General features: G+C 41.4%; 1 protein-coding gene across 1 annotated transcript in view; it reads right to left on the reverse strand.

Moving 5' to 3' along the window:
- Positions 1 to 7,306: 7,306 nt before the first annotated feature.
- Positions 7,307 to 24,778, reverse strand: part of Pola1 (DNA polymerase alpha 1, catalytic subunit) — a 330,473-nt gene continuing 313,001 nt past the window's right edge. The window contains exon 37 of the mRNA XM_059250151.1: positions 7,307 to 8,344. Within this exon, the coding sequence (XP_059106134.1) occupies positions 8,199 to 8,344 (146 nt within the window). The 3' untranslated portion in view covers positions 7,307 to 8,198. The remainder of the gene's footprint in view (positions 8,345 to 24,778) is intronic.

Below are 24,778 nucleotides of genomic sequence, written 5' to 3' on the forward strand. Positions count from 1 at the left end.
GTTTAAAAAATTAAAAGCCCAATCTTCTCTTCCTCCGTAGCTTTTCTTTTGAATAGCATTTTGGCGCTCTAAGTTGATTTCAGCGCAGGCCCGGCTAGATGCCAGGGCAAGGGAAGCAAATTCGTATCTGTAAGATAGCTAACAGTGCACTTAAAGGAAAGGGGCGTCTCGTTCTTGTTCTCTTCTTTATCATACACCAACCAAGGTTTTTATATCAAACCAAAGGGAAATACTCTGCTAGAATATGGACTGTTGAAGTCACCAAACTGTGATTATTGATTCTGTACATACCATTGTTATTAAAAAAAAACAGAGCTTTGTATATTTGAAATGTTATAACGCAATTGCACTCAGCGTGGTATGGTAAAAGTTTGTCCTCCTGTAGATTCTTACTGTGTTGTAGATACGGTAGGGTTCTAGACAAATATTTATGTACTCAAGCCCTTTATTTAACTTATTAACGGTAGAGGCTTCGGAAACCTTCAAGATAAAGGCAATGGTACAGTACTTTTGTGTAATGTGTAATTGTTATCACTTTTCCTTGCTATCTAGTGGAGAAGTGTCACGCTCAAAATAAAAAAAAATATATGTTTAACAAAAGGAAGTGTGAATGCGCTATGGAGACCCTGAGGGGACAGTACAAGCCCCTATCCCCCACTGAGACCAAGAGTAGGCTCTGCTGCTGTAGCAGCTCTTGAATTTATATGCACGTGCATCTTCCAGGCAGAGGCCCCTGGTTTGAAAGTGATACTCAAAAGGATATCACAGTGGTGCTTTCCAAGAGCATCACAGAGTTCTGTCGCAGTTGGTGCTGAGGATCCTGGACCAGGGAGATTGTAGGGTGGGTCCCACGGTAGGTGGGTGTATAGTAGCTGTTGCTGACAACCATGAAAAGAGAAATTTGGAATTTGGAGCAAGCGGAATCTTGGTTGGAAGGCAAAGGAAGCTGTTCGTGGAAAGTGCCACGTAGCAAGGAAGTGCGCAGTCCAATATGACAGGTAGTGGCTAGAGCAAGAAGCTGAGGCGCTGGCTTCTGAGGGGGCGGGCTCGGTGGAACACTAGTAGGGAGGGGGGAAGGAGGGAGTAGAGAGAGAGGGAGAGGAGAGGGGGAGGGAGGGAGGGAGGGAGAGAGAGAGAGAGAGAGAGAGAGAGAGAGAGAGAGAGAGAGAGAGAGAGAACACGCTGGAAGAGTGATGGAAAGGCAGCTATGGGTATCTAAATGGCAGATCTTAACTCGACAAATGTCATTACTTCACTTATCTAGACATTGGGAAATGTATACATTAAAAAAAATATATCCAAACAGTTAAGGTTTCGCCAGGAGACCCAAACAGATTTGGCATCTTTCACCCCCTGGGCTCATCCCTCCCGCGGCGGGAACCATAGCTCCCCCCTCTCCGGGACCCTGCCCGCGCCCCTTCGGGTGACCTCTTGGTGGAAGCTCGCCCGCGGGGGCTGGGTCTCGCCAATGCTCCCAGGGTGATGGGAAAGGGAAGAGAAGCTTAATTAGTTTCAATTTGCAGCAATTAGCGCGCCGGACCTTTGGGGAGAGGGGCAGGCGGGAAGGGGGGCTGCGCGGCGTGACTACGGCAGCTCACGGAACAGAGAACCGCCGCCCCGCCAAGACGCCGGCGACCACGGGGGGCGCGGGCGCGCCTTGTTAGCAGGAGGTGGGGAGCTGGGTCCCTTGGCAGCCTTAGCGAAGGTGCAGACTCGGGCAGAGGTCAACACTCCTGGGGTACCATGCCTGTCTGGGGAGGTGGGCAGCCCTCAGGGCGCCTGCTGCGCCCTCGGCACGCCCACGCGGCCCTGTGGTCCCCAGTTCCCGCCTGTCCAAAATCCCCGAGAGCGCGCCCACGAGGGTCGCCAGCCCTAGCTGCTTCTTGGATTTGGTCTGTCCTGTGGGTCATCACCACCTTATCCAGGTCTGGACTTGCCAGGGTGGATCTCCTAGACAGGGACCCGATCTGGGGCATGGGAAGTGGCCACCGACTACCATTCCCACCACACACCCCTTTCCTAGGTTTACTAAGGCCCGGTTGGAACTTTCTAGGGCATTTCTCCAGATCTAGAGTCACAACCCCTCAGAATTGCACAGGCTTTCCCAGAGAAAGGCGTTTTCCTGGAGTGGACAAGGTAGCAGAGTTGCAAGAGAAGCACTAGGGAAGGATTTATTTATTTATTTGTGGTCAATATCACTTTTCTGTCGATACTGGCTTTTTGTTTAGTAAGAAGGCTTCATCTCCCCCCCCCCCCCTTCAGGCTGCCAGTTGGATGGTATACGAGAAACAGTACCATTCTTCCTGTTAATGAACTCCTTTTTAAGTCATTTTTTCTCATTTGACCCTTCCATGGAGCAGAAGCAAATTGCGTGAAATTACCTCCAAGGATTACATTTATTACTGGCCAATGAGAACCCCTCGCCTTGTTTTACAAACTCTTAATCCTATGTGATTCTGATGCCGCAAACAAGCCCGGGCCGGGCCTCCTATTCTTTCAACTTTCCCCAGCTGGAGGGACCTCATTCCGCACTTAATATTCCCCATAAATATCACACGCTAAAGACCCCCTGACTTCCAGCAAGTCCACATTAAACATGTGACATGTCACGCATGACAAACTCTGAGTATCTTTTCAAAGCAGCATTAAAAGCAAAGAAACCAATTTTCTTCTCTTTCCAAACCTCCCCAAGTGCTGAATGATGGGATTGGAAAGAGCCACTGGAGCGTACTTAGGGGGATTTTATGAGATTTTCCAGAATGATTTAATCTTATTGTGAGCATTATTAATGAATGGCAACCCAATTTGGCCCCAATATCTGGGAACTCAGTCACAATACTGGGACCGGCTGACAATGCCCCCCCTCAATCTTAAGCAAACCTCTTCCACCACTGAGGAGGACATATGGAGGCCCAGGGAGTTCAGGAGAGTCAAATTCATGGCAGGACTGTCTCCATCACATTCAGAACCGAACAGCCCAACACCTGTTTTCCCAAGGCCATTGTGGGGTGAGGGGGTGATTGGGAGCCCTGTATGAGCCTCTGGAGGGAAGTTGGAGGGGAAGGGGAAGTTGATTTTTTACATTTTCATACACGTTAGCCAGATCAGGAGGAGACTCCAAAGGCAAGAAGGGAGTACTTGGCATACTATTAGAAATGTTCTGTCCCAGACTACCCATGGACTGAACTGTAGGCAGTAGTGAGGGCAGATATGTTAACTATGTGGTCACAAGAGTGGCAAAAGGATCAATTAGGAGAGGAGGATGATTGTGGGAGAGAATCTCAGTATTAGCACAAAGGTACTGGTATTGGCCCCTATGGTTTTTCTTTTCCCCCATATAATCCCCACCCATTTGGGACAAATATTTGTTCTTGTTAGTTTTTGATTTATAATATCAATACTCAAAGCACCAGAAGGTCTGCTTAGCATGATTTGGAGTGCAGATACTTCTAGAATGGAAAAGAGACTGATGTTAGAGGAGACGGAATTACACATGGGCTAGCCCCACTTGCTTTTAGAAGAAAAAAAAATGTGTATGAGCATGTCTATGTGTATACACAAAAGTGAGTGTGTCTCAATGAAGGGGGTCTTAAATGGAGCCTAAAATGGTATTTTGGAACAGAGTTCCCCAGAGCAACTGCATATTTAAATGACAAGTGGTAGCCTGGCTGGGGGTGGGGCTGGGGGAGAAGAAAACCCCACTACCTGAAGAGGAAAAAGCATTTTTCAAAAGAAAAAGTCATGTTGTCCCTGGACGTTATTAACGGTCCAGTTTGAAGTATACATTTTTTCCTTTAAAGAAAAGGGGGCGATTACCAGTTATACATTAAGAAATGTCATTCAGTCATTTTTATTCATTCTCCGGAAATCTTCGTAAAAGCCTGAATCATACTTGTACAAGCAGCAATTTTGTTAATCCAGGGGGTTATTACTCTGGGCCCTTATTAGGTTCTACACCACTGCCAAGCAATCCTATAACCCTCTCAAAAGAAGTTTACCTCCCTGTTATAAAACCAGTAGTGGTATTTATACTGTGCAATAATTAGTGTATTACTTGAATCCACTAACACGTTCATTTTATCTCTGCACAAAACCTCTAGTCTGCTTATAGAAAGCTTGTGCCTCCTTTGGTGCTGTTAAAGTGGTGAAAGAGTGAATTGAAGGCTGGTTGCACTTTCTCCTTTTGCCTCGCCTTAATTCCCATCTCTTTTTGCTCTCATCCAATTAGCACAGTGTATTAAGCGGTTTATCATCTCATAGTCAGCTATTGAGAGAAACAAGGCGAGCACTTTGCAATAGAACCTGAGCTCCTTTGACACCCTCAGGTACTTACATATTCCACTGCGCTATGAATAATAGAGGAAGAATGGAGCGCTAATTCCCTCATCAAAGAATGCCTTGTCTGCTGCTTTGCTCAACAACACCATTCTGATCAAAAGAAAAGCAATAAAGCTTAGCATAACAAAACGAAACCTACTTATTAGCTTAGTGGTTAAATTAATGCAGAGCCGCTGCTATTCAAAACCAAGGTTTGAAAACAGCCTCCAACAACCTGATAATGCTGCCTTCGGGATGAAGGAATTTTAATCTGAAATTTGAGGCTGGCTCAGATGAGTTCATCTATTAAACTGCTATAAGGAAGCTCTGCCACAAACTGTTCAATTAAGAAATATTTAGGTGAGGAGAAAGAGGGGGAGAGGACAGAGGTGGGAGGAGAGGGAGAGGGGAGGAGGGGGAGGGAAGGAGAGAAAGAGAGAGGTAGATAGATTTAAGTTTTGATCCGGAACATTGAGTAGTGTTGAAGTGAGGGGTCCAGGTTCCTGAAGAGAGATCTGGGGCTTGATGCTTTTCAGAAAACCCTGACACAGATGTAAATCTGTTTTTAGAGTTTCCTTGTCTTTGTAGCTTCGCCCAACTCACATTAAACAGTATGTTTCCAAGTATCTCAGGGTGCTCACTGGTGGCAAGGGCTGGAGAAGTAGTGGGAAAAGGCACCTGACTCATTCTCTTTCCTCATCCTGAACCCCAATCTGTAAACCCTGATCAGCTCCCCACAGTCTGGGCAACTGTCACATAATTGATTTTATCCATATTTTATTTGACAGATTAGAATATTTTTGAGCATTCTCTGTGGATTTTCAACTTCTGGCCTTCCTTATAACCTTTGTATGTAGGACCGTTGAAAGACAGCAAGCTTGGTCCAAGGGAAGCTTGTGTAAGGATCTGCAGCAGCAGCAGGTCCAACGTAGTTCCTAAATTAAACTGAAAAAGTGCTACATTCTGAGTAGAGGCCCTGAGCAGAGCAGGACCCTTTAGGGTACCATTTCCCAACTAATTCCAGTAGCTTTAGCCCAGAGGTTTAACAGTCTTTAAAAACAAAAACAAACAGACAAACCAGACTGAAACAACAAAAAACGGGGCTGGAGAGATGGCTCAGTGGTTAAGAGCATTAGCTCTTCTTCTAGAGGACCTGGGTTCAATTTTCAGTACCCACATAGCAGCTCACAGCTGTCTGTAACTCCAGTTCAAGTGTACCTGACACCCTCATGCAGGCAAAACACCAATGCACACAAATTAAAAAAAAAAAGCAAAAAACAAACAAACAAAAAAACCCCCAAAATACCAACTGCCAGCCAGGTGTGGTGGCTCATGACTTTAATCCAAGCAGAGGCAGATGAATCTGAGTTTGTGGCCAGCCTGGTCTTCACCAGTGAGTTCCAGGACATCCAGGGCTATGCAGAGAAACCCTGTCTTGAAAAACTAAAATAAATAAAAATGTAAAAAACTGTCAAGGCTTAGAGAATGGCAAGCATTTATTAAATATTGGGAGTCCTGGCTTCTCTGGCACACTAGATCATGGGGCGGGCCCACTGTGGGCCCGCCCCTCTCAGCATCACTACTGCCCCCTGTAGACTGTCCCTGATATTCCCTAGTGTGTACAGTTCGCTCTATTCATGCTTCAGCATTTGAACTGAAGGCTGGTGCCAGGGAGCCCATGGAGACAGAGATGGGCGGTATTTCTGAACCAGTTCTACCCAGTGTGCCATCAATCAAGGCATGTCAAGGACTAGAGACCCTCCTGAGAAAAGCGAGTGGGCAATATTCCTACCTTCCAACAAGTATTCACTGTAATGCTTCAACTTGCAGGTCCAACTTTCCATAAAATTCTGGAATCCTTCAGGCACCTGCAGTCAAAGCCTACATCAGGTAAGAGATCCTAGTAAGAAAATGCCAACTGCTGCCATTGGCTGTTCTCTGCAAGTGTACTTCAAAATGGTTTTTATTTACACTGAGTTTGTTTTTAGAGAAAGAGTCCCTAGGTGTTGTGAAACGTTCTATGTAGACTAAGCTGGACTTGAATTTATGGCAACTCTGTGGCCACCTCTAGAGTGCTAGGTTACAGGTATGTGCCATCACTACTTGCCAAAATGTCTGATTTTCTATAGACTTTATATAGAAATAGTCCCTGTCCATAGAATGATTATAGACACAAGGTAGAGGCAAGAAATAAAGTAATAGGTTGAGTCTTTCATGGTTTCTTGAAGACCAAGTTAAGGATTATTTTATTTATATTGAATATAATCACAGCCTCCAGAAATCAAGGAAAATAATATACCTTCTTTTCAGAAAGCTGAGTGAAGGCATAAGCTCCAGACACACACACTGCTACTTTAATATAGTAGCAATTATCAGAAGCTGACCAGGAGTGACAAGAGCACATGAATCCCTTTGTTTCCTAAAGCAACTTGCCTGCTCTAACTTGTGACCAGCTGTATCGCTTTTAGTGCCAATTAACTGTCAGGGCCCCAAACCTAGTGCTTCTACTTGAATTCTGAGTGTAAGAGAAAGAGAAGAGGAGAAAGAGGAGCTGCTTAAGAGCCTGAAGAGGAGAGGAGGGAGAGAAAAGAGATGGCAAAAACCAGACAAAAGAAGACTTTTGAACAAGTATTTCTTTACATCCACTGCTTACCAAGTATTTCTTTTCTAGGAGGCCTCTATGTAGAATGCCTCTCTCCCAGGAGTCATCAGCTTGTCTCTTGGTTTGCGTCCCTCCACCTTCTGCCTTCTTTCCCTCTTTCTGGATCAAGAATCAATAACCCTAGTCCTCTCCATGCTTAATATACTAAAGGACTCAATGCTTCGAATATATAGATAGCTTGCTCAGCATCTTTGAACTGGGTTCTGACTCAGGTTGTTATGAAAGAAAGCGGGCCAAGGTTTGGGAAGGGAATGGTCTTCAATCAAGCTTTTATTCCTTGCTGTCAACTTGAAACTGCACCCAATTAAAACAAATCACTACAACTGGTTTCCCTTTAGAAAACTTTATTCTGAAGTACAAAACACAATGCATTTTCCCTTCTAAAAAAACCCAAATAGGTAAGTATTCTAATGCTGCCATATTGAAATAGTTTATTGATGGCAAGGAGAATGCCATTCTGAAGAATTGATGGAACACAGCAAGCACCAGGTCCTGTTAGCTGCCTCCCATTCTTCTGAATGTAATAGAGTGAGCCACACTGCAATCTCACCAGGGTTTTTGTGAAATGTTAGGTTAAAGTATCCAAAATGTGCTTTCCTGTTGTATAAACCTTCACTCTGAACATTCTACATAAAGGGAAAACATAAGGAATGGGAGTATGAGACACCTGCTCAGTGTTGGACTTTGAACAATTCAATGAACAAATGTGCTTTGTGTAATCTATTTAGTAAGTGCAAAACTTCTACCCCCCCCCACCCCCATACCACTTATGTGAAAGGCAGCACTGAAAACAGTCATGCTTAGAACTAGTAGCTGAACAAGTATTTGGATATACTGTGTTTAATTGACATGTGAAGAAGCAAAATGTTAGAACTCGCACTAGACTCCGCAACTCTTTTTAGGGGTGTCTCTGCTACAGCCTCAGAGCAAACTGAAGGTCACTTAAGTCTCTTAAAGTACCAATTTCTGCCTGCAGAAACCCAGTCCCCAATAAGATAGGTCTTCAGGTACTTGGCAGAGGGTTCGGTGGCACAGTGTGCTCTGAAGACTGTTTGGCAGGTTAAATATTTTTACACTTCCATCCTGGTCCACATCTACACGAACACAACATGCAATCCTCGAAAGAAAAGCAAGATACTGGCGAAGCAGTAAAGGCAAGCGGAGCGCACTCAGAAGCTGAGATCTGGCCAGCTGGCCTCCTGGCTTGCTCCCGGGTCTCTCAGTACTTCCCAGCATAATTGGCGAAGAGCTTGCTGAGGTTCACTTCAGAGTAGCCACTCCAGGACAAGAACTGCTCTGCTATGTTCTTGACTTTTCTGTAGTCCTGAAGAACTTTGGGGGTAAAGAACTGCTTCTTCAATTTATCTAAAGTAAAATAAAAAGAAAAGGATAGTTTATAAAAGGGTAGTCAGGTAGTTTCTTCAAGGGAACTCAACATTTCTTTCCAGAGATGGGGTGCAGGTTTTGATTGCAGATCCATGTCTCTGATGTCCTCATGGGCCTGTCTGTGTTCTTTCTACCCTGGGGACAGTTCAAAGCCAGAGGTATCTCAGAATAGTCTGTGAAAGCCTAAGTTGGCTCTTCTCAGGAGGACAAATCAGGTCAGGCCACCTCTACTGATGTGAACTGCAGCTGCATGCCCATGCACAGTAGGCAAGACGAGTGCCACTCCGAGACACTAGTTTTCCTGTGCTGTTGAGCATATGCACGCACTGCAGTGGGAATCTGGACTTGGAAGGAAGCTATCTTCCCTAGTGCCTCCCAAACCACACTGCCCCAGCTAGCTGGCATCCACACTTTCTTCTAATGTCCCATCTGCCCATTTTGTTAAAGGAAACCTTTACTGAAAGGAGGACAGCTACCTGGAGGTCCACCTGTCCTTTGCGAAGCTTTCTTTTTGTCCACGCTGTGAGAACTCAGACCCAGTGCCCCTACCTGTGTTCCCAGCTCTTTTTATCGATCCATTCCTGGCCTTCCTATTCTGATGATGGCTCTATCAGCCAGAGGAATCATTCCCTTCCCCTATTCTCCCTTCCACAGTGTCTGCTACTTCTGTACTTGGTTCTTTGAAAGGGGCAGCAGTGCTGCTATGTTGAGGTCTAATTTTTTTGGGAACTCATCCCTTCCCTGAATGGTCTTTGTTCAAAGCTGCTCAGGAACTCCATGAGACGTTTTGGAAAGTTTATAGCTGAGGAAACTGAGTAAGGTCACAAAACAGGTCCTAGAGACACAGATCTGAAAATTCAGGTAGCCAGAACCCCCAACCAATAGCCATAGAAAGTCACTTTTGTGACCTCTCTTATGCCACTGCTTGCTGTTCAAGGATGCTGGCAAGGCCTAGAAGTCGGCTATTCCCAAGGTAGGGGCTCAGATACTGCCTGTGCCAAGGTGCTGGGGGTGGGGGTGAGGGTGGGAACAAAGCTTCCCAGCACCTGGGCATAGAAAAGGACCAGGAAGAACAGACGTGAGAGCACATCCATCACAGAAAGCAAAATACTGCTCAAACAACAGATAGACAATAAAGGCCACAAAACCCTGGAAAATGAAAATTCAGTCTCAAGATTTTTGTTCCTTAGCTACACATTCATATTTGTTCACAACCTTTTCTAAGTTACACCAATGCGTTTCCACAAAACAATCATAAGAAGTTTTGTTGAGGATTTAAATGCCCAAAAGGGGTAGAAAAAGAAGCGGGGGAAGGGGGGACACATCGTTAACTGACTATACAAAGACAATTTGAAAGTTCTAATTATCGGAGTCTGGCAATATACAACAAAGGCCCCAACCAGTGTGCCTGCCTCCTGGCAGGCCAGAACCCCAGGCCTGCAACCCTGTGCATGTGAATGACACAAATGCATCTGATGACTGGGGAGAGCACATTTAAAGAGCTGTGGTAATACAGAGCAGGGGAGGAAGAGAGAGGACAGAGCTCCTGATGTGTTTACCTCCTCTGCTGATGGGATATTGACTTTTCCCACTAGGTTGGTTAGAAAGGGGACTATTTACGCTGCCACACAGCAGAGTTAGAATGACAACCAGCGTCACTGGGCTCGCTTCTTCGTAAAAGACAACTGTGACCGCCAGCATATCCCATAGCTGGTCAATACAGCCCAAGCACCGTTTCCTGGCAGTCAGAGATGCAGATAAAAGCTCCCACTTGCTTCCCCAATGAGAGCTTAATCAATAGCATATGGAAGGTCTTTTAGGAAACAGAACTGGATGAGCTGTCAGGCCATATCACAGGAGCTTGGAGGGCAAGGAGTCACTTGTTCAGTTTTCCTCTTCCTTCTTTGGGCACTGGGGCCATCCATGTTAGACATCACATTAAACTGTTACCCTGTTTCTGTCAATCCTACACCTACCACTTCAGAACTTAAGAGAAAATACAGATGTTAAATAGTGAAAGTCAGTTAACGTGGTCAGTAAACTGCTGCCTCCTTTTGCTGTTCTAGTTTTTGAATGCAGTCCACCGGTAACAACATCATCCCAAGATCAGCTGTGGTCAAAACTTAGGACCACACTGCTAACATCTTTTAAGAGGCCAGTCAACAAGAGGCAGGCACATGCAACAATGGCACCAGGCTCTACCAGATACCACTAATTGTGGCTCTTGCTCCACAAATCCAAACTTCAAACATAACAGCAAAATATAATCTAATGACCTAAATATTACCTAGAACTCACTCATCCTTATCCACAAGCACAATAAACCTCTTTCCCTTAGTTTTCTTGTTAATACTCTTTGAGGAACATGCATTTAGTGCTTATTTCCTCTGATCTTTTCTACATGAAGAGATTGCTCATAGTCATACAGTAATTGTCAGAAAATATCCTCATCCCAATCCCTAAGAAAACAAGGTCAAAAAGTTAGCCTGGGTAATGATTCATATATATATATATATATTTTCGAGACAGGGTTTCTCTGTGTAGTCATGGCTGTCCTGGAACTCTCTCTGTAGACCAGACTGGCCTCAAACTCAGTGATCCACCTGCCTCTGCTTCGTGCTGGGATTAAAGGCCTGCTCCACCACTGCCTGGCTTGATTCTACAAATATTTTATCAGATAAAACAGACCACTAATATGAAAGTTTGTTTCTATTAACTAGAATACAAAATTATCCAAGTTACAATGTTTTTGATAGAAGACAAACTAGATCATCTGATTAAATGAAATGCTTGCACCATTTGAAAAACAAAACAAATGGGAGTCATCTCAAAGGAAACTTATTCCTATGTTACATATTTCAGTTCAATGTCAGTAAAGCAAAAATCCTTTTCCAGCTTTCCTCTTTATAAAACCATTTTTGGTCTTAAACACACTGAACTAGGAACCATGAGGCAAAGACATTTTAAAACCTCGCCTACTGGTTATTTTATTTTAATTAAGGCAGGCTTAGGCACACAGGCAGCAGCCGTCTCTGTTCTGAATGTCTGTTTCATTTATTTCTGTGCAAAGGTATCAAACAACAGTCAGTTATAATTGATTCTGTCAGGTGTTATACAGTCAGTCATAATTGTCTCTGTGTAGAGGTGTGTCAATTTACTATATCTGAATTAAATATTCTGTCAATTATGAAATCAGGTAATAATTTCAGTCAGTTTTTTAATTGCATGGCTTCCCACCATAAGGTTCTCAGCTCTCCCACCTTTTCTAATCCATATCCTCCCTCCCTCCCTCAACGTGAGTGTTTGCCTTCAGGTGGGAAAGGCAGGAGCCTTGAGGGGGTTGGAGGGAAACCTGCATGTTTTGGTGCTCTCTGTCATTGACGGCCACGGGAGCTACACAGAGCTGCTGGGCCAACTAGCCTCACTGCCTTTCTCCTACCAATCCACAGTAGAGGCCATGGCAAAGCATAGTTGCCTGCAAGGTCTCACATAACACCTAAAGTTCAAAGAGAAAGACATTTAGGGCCCCAAGTCTAAATGCATCTCTTAAAGCAAGAAATTAAAACATGTAATCTTTGAGTAAATCCATGGCTAGAGAAAAAAAATTAGAAGACACAGTGCCAGGCACACACAGCATGCAATATATTTATCCACCAGCCAATGCCTGGAGGGCCATTCTTGTCTGAGAAATCATTTCCTAGATACTAAAATATTTCTGAAGGCTGAAGAGTCTGTTAGTCCATTATTCATTTCTACTCCTACTTATAAACAATTATCTTCAGTTTTCTTTTTCTTCTTTTTGTTGATACCAAAATACAGCCTTCAAACAGTATAAAATGTCCATGGTTCAGCTCAAGTGCTCTACTAGACTGATTTGACAAGTATTTAGAAGTGTGATTATAATTCTCCCCACTATTGGTCTGGTTCATGTTCAATAAATACAGGCTTGCTGCAGCCTGGTGGTGGTGAACAGTGACCCTTCCCACTTGAAACAAATGGAGGTGCAATGGGGCCCCACCACCAGGAAGGGCTGGCCAGTGGAAGTTTGGAAAAGAGCAGAGGGTGATATAAGGAGGGAGGAGACAGGGCGAGGCGATGTAAAGAATGCCATGTCTACAGAGAAAAAAATAGAAAGTGAGAGTCGTGCCCCTTACCATGTTTCAGTGGAGAAAGAGTCACCTTGAAAGAGATCAAAAATTTCCTTTCAACTAGATGAAGTGATTCTATCAGGGTTGGGTTTTGGGTGTTTGTATTTGTCATGTCGGAAGAAAATTGCCCATGCAGCCCCCTTGCTGAGGTTATAAAAAGTACTGTCAACCATACTGGACAGAAATTTTTTTGGAGGGGGGTGCAGAGAAGGGAAAAACACATTGTGCAAGATCATTAAGCACTGTTGTATAAATAAAGTTAGAAGATCAAACGAAAGAGGGGACTCGGGTTAAATGCTGGAAGACAAGCTTAAATAAAGTTCTAAGAAAAAAGCAAGGCACGCTGTAATTCCAAGAACCTATTACTTCAGACAATTTACTTCAAAAAATAAAATCAGAATGGTAAATGATTACCCAAAAGCAATCATGTCATCATCACTGAGAGATGGAATAAAATAATTTTTTGTGAAGTGGCTGAATGAGAGCAACTTAAAAGCCACGGAGCCTGTCAGAAGCACATTATTTCTTTTTACACCCCGTTTCCCAATTCATCTCAGTGCTGCTGACTAACCTCGGCTCCCAGCAGGTGGAGCATTTAAAATAAATAGCATTTCCTACAAAACGCGCTCCAACTGCCCCATGACAGACGCTTCCAATTCCCGGCCAGCCACTGGATCAGCTTCAGCGGTATCTAACAAGGTGTAAATACAATAACAAGCATGTAATTAAGTGAGCATGATGAAGTTAATGGAGATAATTCATTCCATTTTGGGCTTATGAATATTCTATTAGATGTTATCAGGCAGCTGGAATAGCTGTTAATTTAATCATCATTCAGACCAGCAAAATGTTCTTTGTGCGAGCATAATTGCAGAGAATGAATAATTGATTTGACAATTGTACCAGTGGATTTCAAACAGTTCTGTGCGCTCTCAGAGCAGGAAGGGAGGAGAACTGGAATACTCAAAGCACTGAAGAGGTGGCAGAGAAGCCAGCCTGTAAATTGAACATTATCAGGACACAGATAAAGGACAATTTTTATTTTATCAATGCAACACAATTACATTACAGTGCGCTAGTAATCATTCTGCCCACACTTTAAAAAGGGAAATAAATTACTCTTCATGGGAAAGGACAAAAAGAAATATCAAAACCATTTAGAATCCATTGATATTGGATATTTAATTTTTTGCATTATATTTTATTATAGGAAATATCAAACTGTGTTCGAAATTGCTGGCACATTTAACTCTGTTACCTGCAATCAGGTACACAGATTGTATTTTACACGTATCTCTGTATTACAGCATGCTCTATGAATTACAATGACTTTATTGCAATTTCCTTAAAAACTCTCCTAATGTTTAAAAAAGAGCCATCAATGTGCCGTACAAGAGTACTGTATGTATACCTTAACTATCAGGACTCAGTTCTGGTTACATTCAACAACTAGCTTTTTTTTTTCCTTCCTAATGATTCTATACTGCATTTGAATGGAAAAGTAGCAACAAAATGTTGACCTTCAACAAGCCATCTCCATCATGAAACCAAGTTGATTACGGATCAACTCTACCAAAGGCATAGAGTTCTCAGTTACTGTCCCAACGCAAAACATGTTTGCCTTCCCACCCACAACTGTCACTGTAATTTGTCCAAATTCTAGTATTTTATGCACAAACTTGTAATTTAGTCAAAGCCAATGGGGTAGACATCAATGGCAGTCAAATTTCATGTGAGTGCTACTTTTTAATACACACACAGTCATGAGAAAATGAAAATACCCTAAATATCTTAATGTCTTAGCTGGTGTTCTATGACAGACAAGAGCAGAAATGATTAGCCTAGGTCAGTAGTTTTGAAAGAAGGCTGAGGATTAGGGACTGGGAAAGAGTCAAGGAAAATCTCTGAGAAGTTGGACAACATGTCTGTCCAGTCAAGTGTTCATGACTCAACCCCATTTCCAGACTCTGATCATTTCAACCTTCCTCCAAATAAGAGCCCAGACTACAACTATGTCAGTAATGTCTAATTTCATTTATCTAATATCTTTATACTATTGAAGTAACATGTTCACCATCACCATTCTTCCTGAAGCCCCACCTTTCCAAGTCTTAGGCCGAAAACATGATCTAAGAAGTGCACACAGCATCTTTTTTGTTCATATGCCACTTCTTCTGTTAATTCATACATTGCTTTAATTTCTATTTACATGGTTTTTAAAACTGGGTGCATAAATCCAAAAGAAATATACTTTTTGTTGAGAGGATAACAACAGGATTTTGAATTCACTCACGTTGGAGAATTTACAGGGTAAGTGTGTATGTTCATCAGGCTTGGTCAATCTTGGGAAGAAAAGGTAGCCAGGGGAGAGAGAAAATACTTATGTAATAAATGACCAAATGATTAAGGATTGGCTTCAGAATCAGATTCTGGACTCATTTCTGAATGTCAAGCCTCTGTGTATCTTTCCTCATCTTAATGAATGTATAGGTTGCAAGATTAGAGTGCTTTGGTAGTTTTTGAGACCCTGTTAATGTTCGACAAATGTTAGCCAATGACAATGAACAATGATAGATAGTAAAAGCTATGGGTCCAGGGTAAATAATCATCTATCACAGGTGGGAGGTGGAGAAAGTGTTCAGAATGTAGCAAACATATGAAAAGGGACACCCAAGGGAATGGCTTTTACATTTCCTGGACCAAAGGCTAAGCATTTGCCTTCTTGGGGACAGAGGCTGGCCTTCTTTGCTACCCAATCCTCTGGATCTCTTTACTTCTCACTGGGCCTTTCTGTTCTCAGAGCACATTTCAGGGTCTTGGAATTGTTCTGACCAATGTAAATAGTTGGAAACATGGTTGGACTATAGTTACCTGCTAAGGTAATAGCTAGGAATAAATCTTGGTGAGAGCCTTACCTGTTCCAGTATGGACCAACAATATCCTCTGGATAGATAACAGACAGAGGGTGTTCCAAGCCTTCTCTGATACTCTCCTCTCTCTTCTCTATTTTGGAAGCAGATACAGCTTAAACTGTTCTAGGAGCTCTCAGCTTTTCTTGGGTTCTATTTGTTCATGGATGGTACATAATCCCTCTCTATTTGTATATCATGCACATAGGAGATGTTATGCCCCAAAATGATGAGCTACATTCTTCGTGGAGGAAAAAAAAAAAATCCAATTTTTATTAATTTAAACCAAACTGCTATTCTGGCAAAATAATGAAAGGAAATAGAAGATGTCACAAGCAGACATTTAAATGACTGCTTATCATCAAACCCATTATTCAAGAAAAAACTATGAAGGCAAAATCTGTATCAGATACATTTTTGGGGCTGCATTGACTTTAATGTTTATGTAAAATGGATATGATCTGTATCTGATTCATCAGATATAATCTAAATATTAAGAGCTAGATAGGTGTGGTGGCACACACATGCCTGTAATCCCAGCCCTCAGGAGGCTGTGGCAGAAAAATCATGAGTTCAAGATCAGCATGGAGTACATAACAAGATCCTGTTTGAAAACGAGACAAAACAAACAAGGCATCAACCAAACAACAGAAAAGCAGGAGGTGGGGGTATAATTCAATAATTAAATACTTCCTTAGGATATGCAAGCCATGCATTCACCAGTTAGCATCAAAATGAAGGAATGATAAGGCAATTCAGCTTATTAGAGAACTATCCATTAAGTCTGAAATACTACTTTCTCAGTTAATCCATATTCAGATTCCTTTCTCACAGAAACAAATGCTGCATTGAAGCAACAACTTCTGGGGACAATTCATTACGTGTCAGTAGTCTTCATACTTCATGGATGTATTTCACCTGAAAAACACCCAGTGTTTTCAGGGTGTCAAGGTTAGCACTCTTTCTTTTGTCTTTTTTTTTTTTTTGAGATGAGTTTTCTCTGTGAGCCTTGGCTGTCCTGGAACTCTCTCTGTAGGGCTGGCCTTAAACTCAAGAGATCTGCCTGCTTCTGCCTCCCAAGTGCTGGGATTAAAGGCGTGTGCCACCACCACTTGGTTTAAAGTTAACATTCTTTACCCTCTTTAATTGTATGAAACAATGCATGGTGATCTCTCAGGAATAAATTCTTCTATTAAGCCAGTGGATTTTATTTTTTCTCTTGGAAATCTGAAGACTGTAGTGAATTATATCCCAAGATAGATCAGAGACGTGTCAAACATGATTCTACACTAACTTCATCAGAATTGACCAGATATCTTGACACCTTAACTGGCTGATGACCAAGATAGTCAGTCACGACCCTCCTTTTTCCAACTCTGTCTCTTACTGAAAACTTAAGGTTTATTCAGAGGAGGCAATAGGGGATAGCATCCCACTTTATTTAGCTACTTTAATATTGACATCCTTTCTCCACCACAATTTAAAGTTCCTTAGCAAAAAAGGCTGGGGGCTTTTGAGAAGGGGTGGCCTCAGTGAACTTAATTTGATCTTTAAGGATGCAACCAACTACTAAAGTGGCTTTCTCTTGAAAGAGATGGTCCCCCTTAGGTTTCTTCTTTTATAAGGCTGGCCAAGCATTGACCATATTGAGTGACTCCCAAATGAGGGGTTACTTACTTAAAGCAATAATAAGATATTTGACATTTTATGATTCACATTTCTCATTATAAAACAAAAGTTAACAAACTATGGTTTTGTCAATAAAGTTTTATTGGAATACAACTATGCTCATTGTGTTTATTTTGTCTTATAGCTACAATGGTGACAATGAACAACTGTAATGAGACTATTGGGTCATGAAAGCTAGAGGGTTCACCAACTGACCCTATATTAAAAAAGTCTGCCAATCCATGGTAAAGAAAATTCCAAAGATATAAATCCTAGCTAGATCGTTGTAGTACTGTGTACATACAGATCCCGCTGCTCAGGAGGCTGAGGTGGGAGGATCTGATGATGGAACACAAAACCACCCTAGCAACACAGCCAGACACTGCCTCAAAAACAAACACCTTCCCTAACAAAACAAACAAAGCAGAAAAACCCAAAAGAAACACCCTTTAAAAAAAAATTATAACAATTTTATAAGCTAAAAAGAACCACCAGATTAATTCAGGAAGTAAGACCAAAGAAGCTTTCTGTAAGGCTAAACTTTTAGTTTATGCTTTCTCTAAATCCTCTTTGTAAAGGGACAAAAAAGAAACCTTTTAACATACTATCCAGTTTGCTAATTGTTTCCCCTGACAAAGTCTCACTAGATAACACATCCCAGCCTCAAACTCATGATCCTCCTGCAATGGCCTCTCAAGTCCCGGGATTATATGCTTATCGGCATTGGCCATCTCGACCAGCCCCTATGATATATGTAAAAACAAACAAAAAACACCCAAACCCCACAAAGGTCTCCTAAGCATATTATACAAAATTTCTGTTTTGATTTGGGCAACTGAAAGTCTTTATAATGTTATCTAGTGTTGATGTGGGTGTAAAATGGTGGCGCTAGGCCATGCAATGCAAATTGTTCTGCTTCATATATGTGTTTAAATTTTCTCTAATAAAAACTCTGAATCCTTCAAGTTGTTTTTTGGCTGCTATTAAATAAAGGTTAAATGGTAGTGGAGATAGAGATAGAATACATTAGGAAATGTCATGTTTTATATTCCAGACTCTTCTCAAAGAAATGTGTAACCCCTACAGTAAAGCTTAAGTCTTTTATCTGCTGTTTAGAAAAAGAGGCACTCTTCTGAGGCAGTATGTAAGTTCTTAGACTCAGCATCGTTATTTGTGATGTTTAATATGCACATTTTTAGCTGCCAAGGAAGAATCCCTCTATTGCTGTACATTTCACTCTTATTATCCTTAACATACAGATTTATTTCTTTTTCTTCTTGTGGGAACTTGGTTTGAACACAAGACTTCCCACACTAGCTAAGGTATACCCTCAGCCCAAGGTAACTTTGTTATGCTTAGTCCAAAGCTAATTATAAACTAGATCTTATTGATTTGCAAATTGTTGCTATCCATTTAAAGCTGTGTCATATTTACAACTCAATGATTAAAAGGAAAGCACTGTGTACCTTACACTGTACAGTTCTTGATTAAGTCATGGAATTCTCTGAAGCCTAGGTTTGACCTTGTTAAACAGCCTCTAGGCCTCATTTTGCAGATGGGAGCACAGAACTTCAATGGAGAAGGTAGTAGAGGGCAGGCAGAAATGCGTAAGTCATAATTCCAAAGAAGAGGTAAAGGTAAAGGGGTAAAGTTAGGAACTGAGGGGCCAAACTGATTTCATGCATGTATGCCGCCACACAGGTATTCTGCCCACTGATAGGACCAGCTGAACAAAGGACTTATTTCGATGTTATAAGTGAATGCCATTCACTATAGTTATAAATAGTAAAAGTATCACATCCTCACATTCTTTTTTTCTGTATGTGTACACTCATGTGCACATGTGTTAGATATTATAGACACTCCATAATACTGACCAATGGAGTCATTCTATTCATATTTCCATCATTAAATGACCATATCTTTCACTGGCAAATAACCTGTGTTTTGGCTTTTCTACTTGTTTATTCGGCAAATATTTAGTGTTCTGACTGAGTGTCATGTATAGTTTGTCATAGGGTAAGGAGAGAAACTAAAAAAAAAATAAGCTAACATGCATCTAACATATCTGCTATATTTCTTACAGGTTAGCACCTGAATTGGAGAGAAACATCCATAGGTAAGTCAATACACCATGCTTTAACACCCAGAAGCTTGAACTGTTGCTTCATTCAACAGATCTTTGCTGAGTGTCTATTATGTGCCAGATACTGCTCTAAGTCCTGGGAATACAGAAATGGACCAAAAAAAAAAAAAAAGACAAAAGGCCTGCCTCCATGGGGCTTAATGTCTGATGTTCCTATAGACATGATTAAGACAAAGAGAACAATTCACAAGCCACCATATGAACATAAAGAGGGACATATTCTTTAGAAGAAATGCAGTTCAGAAGACTGAGTTGCTTCTATTATCACTGCAATGCAGCCAATAAATCATCATTCAATTATTCTGAGCAGAGATTGGAGCTATTTATGTAATTTTTAAAGTCTAAATTCTGAAGAAGTGAAGCAGACTTCAAGTATACTGTTACTGCCATCCTCTAAATAGCCCATCTATTGGCCTAAAATATGACTCTCTCCAAAATACATCAAACACAACATATATAGCTGCCATCTGTCCTATAGCCATAGTAGACATCCCTTTCATTCACAAGCAAAGCCAGCAAAGGGGGAAGGGGACTTGAGATAGAGAAAGGATAAATTCCACTTGTGCGATTAAAAAAAAAACAACAGTAGAATAGTGAACCCAGTGGTTGAAAAGTGAAGATAAAAAGAAGAAAACAGTAATCTTGCTATAGAAACCAGAGAATTATGTTCCTGCTCTCCCCCTACTTTTTTTTTTTTTTTGCTTTCACACTGTACAAACTCTAGCACCCTGAACAACTCACTCTCCTGCTATTTCCAGCACTTTAAAGAAACTTTTCAACATTTCTGCTTGACACATTTTTTCAACAGGGAGGTGAAGACAATAAGTAAACAGGTAGTGAAGGGCTATTTAGAGAGCTGGTCAGTCACAGTAATAATAAAGGGGAAAACCCCCACCCGAACAGAATATCCATCCTATGCGCGGCAGCCACCGACGGCACATGACCTCTGACAAACAGTTTTCAGAGTAATTTTAATGCTACTCTGGATTTAACTTGACTAACTGGTAGCAATTGAGCACATCTTTTTTTCTTTCTTTCTTTTTTTTGTGGCAGCAGTTATCTAAAATGCTACAATAACAGCATCAAAAGTAGAATGGTGGAAGATTGGTTTTCCATTGTGCTGCTGAACTGGCATAATGCCCACTTTAAAAGCAATTCGCTGCTCATCACTGAAATCTGGCAGACACGACACTAAATGCCTTGAGGGAAAAAAAGGGACTTGAGAAGGGGGAACCCACTCCAACCACCATGCAAAGGCGGGAGGGGGGGGGGGGAGAAGAGTTCCACAGATGAGGAATCTGGGTGAGAAGAGAAAATTGCCAAATAAAAAAGTTTATAGCATTGCATGCAGACTCCCAACAGGCTGTATTTAATTTGCTAGAAGATTTTGTCTACAGGTCTACATTAGTAACAGCCGAAGAAAACAAAAGCAAAATATATATTTATGTCTGTCTATTGTTCTGATGAAGCAAAACCCAGTGAGTTCCATCAATCATATGTCAAACACGTCTTTCCCGTTTTATTTACCACCAAATATAATGAGTAAATATGTGATAATAAAACTCTTCTTTTTACATGGACATATACAATTTTTCCTCCTGCTAAATACAGGTAATGATTTAGGAAGCTTTCAAAATGTCTTTTTACTGTCAATAAAACTAATTCTATTCCTATTTTCACGTGGAAAAAAAAGGCTTTACAAATGAAAATTCAAATTAAAATTCTGATTATAGTGTAGTGTGACAACACCTGTATTTATAATTTTACTGTCAGCTAGCTTGTAGTGTTTAACAATAGCTCGAAGTAGAAAAGTAATTGGAATTTGTCTGTAACATGCCAGATGACGGCACTGGGAACTTTGCTACACTACACAAACTCGGCTTGATGGCAAAATAACCTCATGGAGATTTCTACAATTCAAAGGTTGCTGGTGTGTATGTGTAGGTGTCTCTCAGGCATGGGACCCCTTCCTGGATTGGAGGATAAGAGTTTGTATTCGATGACAAAACACTGCTCTGATCCTGACTCGTACTCCAAGCCCCTTCCTTACCTACCCTCCAGTCTCTCCCACAGCACAGACGCAAATTTAGGGCCTACATTTACTGAGAAAAGCAAAGACTGGGTAAATAAACAACACCAACAATATCGTGTTATTGTGGAATCAACCCAGTGAGGCACTGTACCTGTAAACCCAGCAGAAGCAGGTGGGCTGGAGCGGAAAGCATCCTTGAGGACAGAAGAGCAATGAGGTGGGGCAGGACCAGATGCTGACAAAGCAAGAGGGCAGGCTGGTAACTAGTCATGTGTCTAAGACTGCAGAGCTGGGAGCACGGGAGACGGTCACACAGTCACTGGTTGTTCAGTAACCACTAGTACATAATGGAGGTCCCCTCACAGATGCCTAACATGTGCTATTTATCAAACGATTAAGAGAAAACTTACACAACCCACCAATAATTTTACTGAGGCAATATGGAGAAAAAAATTATTTAAAGCAGTGTTCTGCTGTCAACTTGAATCTTTCAAAACTTATAAACACACGTTTAATCTCCACACACAACTTGCCTTACTCTAGTCTACAAGTGAAAAGCCCATCTTTTTCATTATCCTAAAGACGGAGAAAAAAAAAGAGCCACATACAAAAGAAAAGCAGAATGACAGTGATGTTTTAGTTTACACTAGATATGGCAACACACACAAACTGTCAAAACTATGGAATGAAAAAAGCTGTTATCAAGCAACTGTCAAGAGAGTCCTCTGAGATTTGGAAATCTTGTGTTTATTGTAACTACTGCACATTACACAAAGAAAGAAACATCCCTCTCCTTGCTCTTGCTGCTAAATATCATGCAAGAGAACACAGGCTTCTCCCTTAGTATTTAGATTAATTTTTCTTCCCTGTATAATCCTGTGCTTGACAAAACTCCCCTCCTCCTAAGGTATCTACAGTGTGGTCAAGGTTCAGAGAGAAACTTGAAGTTCTATCAAACATTATTTCATTTCAAAAACCATCACCACCTCATTTCATGTTGTTAACTGGTTGTCTATCCTGTAAGAGCAGAGTCTCTTAACATCCAAATGCATAGTCTTCACCTGAATGATTTTCTGACTTAGTTCTACAAAGGGAAGCACAGGGTTGAAAAGGCATCGGCACTTACAATAAAATGATTTTAATTTGCAACTCTCTTTCCATCTCCCTATTAATGGATATAACAGAGAAACCTGAATTCCTAAAGGAAAATTACCATCTAACAGGGGAAGAAATGGAAAAATGCAGGGTCAAGATCTCTTCCCATAGTGCATGATATTAGTGGGGTGTAGCTCATTTTCCCATTCCAAACTCAAGAGGCACAATGTCCCTTGTAATCTCACCCGACTCTGTACATTTTATTCCACTTGCCAGAGTGGCTTTTCACCTAAACAGAGGCAGCACCACTCCCAGTGTGACTCTTCATTCTTGTTCCAGGCCCCTCTGGCCCTGCTTAGCCAACTATATGACAATGCCTGGGTAATGGCAGCAGTTGGCCTTGGATTAACGTGAGTGAAAGCACTTTTTAGGTGTTTGCATATTTATTTTCCATACTCCCTTTCCATGCAGGATGTACACTTTGTAAACAAGTGAACAGCAGAACCCTTACTGTAGCATAGCTGCCTGATGTATGGGTCAAATCAAATTAAGACACATTCTGTTAAAAAAGAAAAGCTGTTTGCAAAAGATGAGCTGACATATAGAATCTGAGTCACGATTTGGGGCCAAACAGATTGGACTAAATCTGCTTCTTGCCATTTTGCCAGCATGTTTCTTTGTATAGAGGTAGTAACTTCAGTGCTTCGATGGCACGTGTATCTTCTCAGTGATGCAGCAAAGAAGGGGTCAACGGGTTTTACATGGGTCTCAGTTCTAAATTGGTTACCCAATGCTTAGAACATATTTATTTTAGGGTTCAGTAACCTGGTATGACTCAGTCCCAAACAAAATAAGTCAGTCAACTTTTAACCTGTGGTAAAAATGGCCTAATAGCAATGGTAGTTTTGTAAAAATTAAGGTGACTACCTAATAATGAAAATCTAAGTTCTTCTAAAACAGGTAAATCTTTTGTGGCTTTTAATAGGCAGCAAATTATTATTAATATTAAGTACTAACTAAGGGAAAATACTGGCATGTTTTATCCTGTGTACTTCTTATTGCTATTTTATGTTACATGACCGATTTACATTCATCTCATGCAATGAAAATCATGATGTATGCAATTATCTCAACACCAACCAGTTCTTTGTGAATGAAATTTTATTTGAAGTGAACAGTTCAAAATTTTCCAGGATGGGCTGTAGAAATGGCTTAAAGGTTAAGAGTGCTGGCAGTTCTTCCAGAAGACCCCAGTTTGATTCCTATCATGCATATGGCAGTCTAGAACTATCTATAACTACAGTTCCAGGGGATCTGATCCTCCTCTGGCTGTCATGTGCTGCACAAATATACATGCAGGCAAAACACTCATACACATAAAAAACTCCCATCCAGAGAGATGGCACAGCAGGTAGCTTGGTGACATAAGTTTGATCCCTGGAACCAATGTAAAAAGCTAGATGTGGTGCCAGGTATCTGTAACTCTAGTACCCTCCTTTGAAATAGAATGTGGAGAAGCTGCAAATCAGTTAACCTGGTAGCAAACAGTAAGGGAGACCCTACTTCAACAAGGTAAAGGAGAGAGATGACTTCTAGAAATTGTCTTCTGGCCTGGCTTCTAATAGATGCACCATAGCATGTATATATCCCTCTTCCCCAAATTCAACAACAATGAAATTTTCCTCAGCCAAGTATAGTGGTGCATACCTATAATATCAGCATTCACGAGGTTGGAACGGTTTGTGTGTGTGTGTGGGGGGGGGGGGGGGAGAGGATGCTGCAGGTTGGAGGCCAACCTTGGGTACACAGCAAGACTCTGCCTTAAAAAACAACAACCTTCTCATGTACCCCCCAAAATAAAGGAAAAAAACCCACCCACAGCCTGGTGTAATTGTAATCATACTCACAGAAGGATTACCATATGAGGTCAACCTCTACTATACAGTGGGTTTGAAGCTGTCCTAGACTACATAGCAAGACCTTTTTTTCAAAACACCAAAAATAAAATTCCCTCACAATGTAACCAAATTTCAATGGGTTTTATGTGATAAAGAGCTATACATTGGTGAAATTATGACAATTGGTCCACTAAAGAAGTTTAGAGACATCTGTGACAAATTTGGGAGCATCACTGAGTTATTCTCAAAATTTATAAACTAATAGCATTATGCATATTGTAGTTATGTTTAAAATGTGCTCTAGAACAAGACTGGGCTCAAATCCTGACTCTGCCATTAATTTGCTGGGTGGCCTTGGGCAGTCTCCTTAACCTCTCTGTGCCTCCAGCTCTTCATTTATAACAAGGAACAATGACATTGACTTCCTAGGTCTGATGAAAGTTAAAGAAGATAAAACATGGACCATAATTAGAATAGTGCCTGGTGTTTCACAAATTTAACTATTATTATAAACATA

The sequence above is a fragment of the Peromyscus eremicus genome, chromosome X (assembly GCF_949786415.1).
Source record: "Peromyscus eremicus chromosome X, PerEre_H2_v1, whole genome shotgun sequence".
Lineage (NCBI taxonomy): Eukaryota > Metazoa > Chordata > Mammalia > Rodentia > Cricetidae > Peromyscus > Peromyscus eremicus.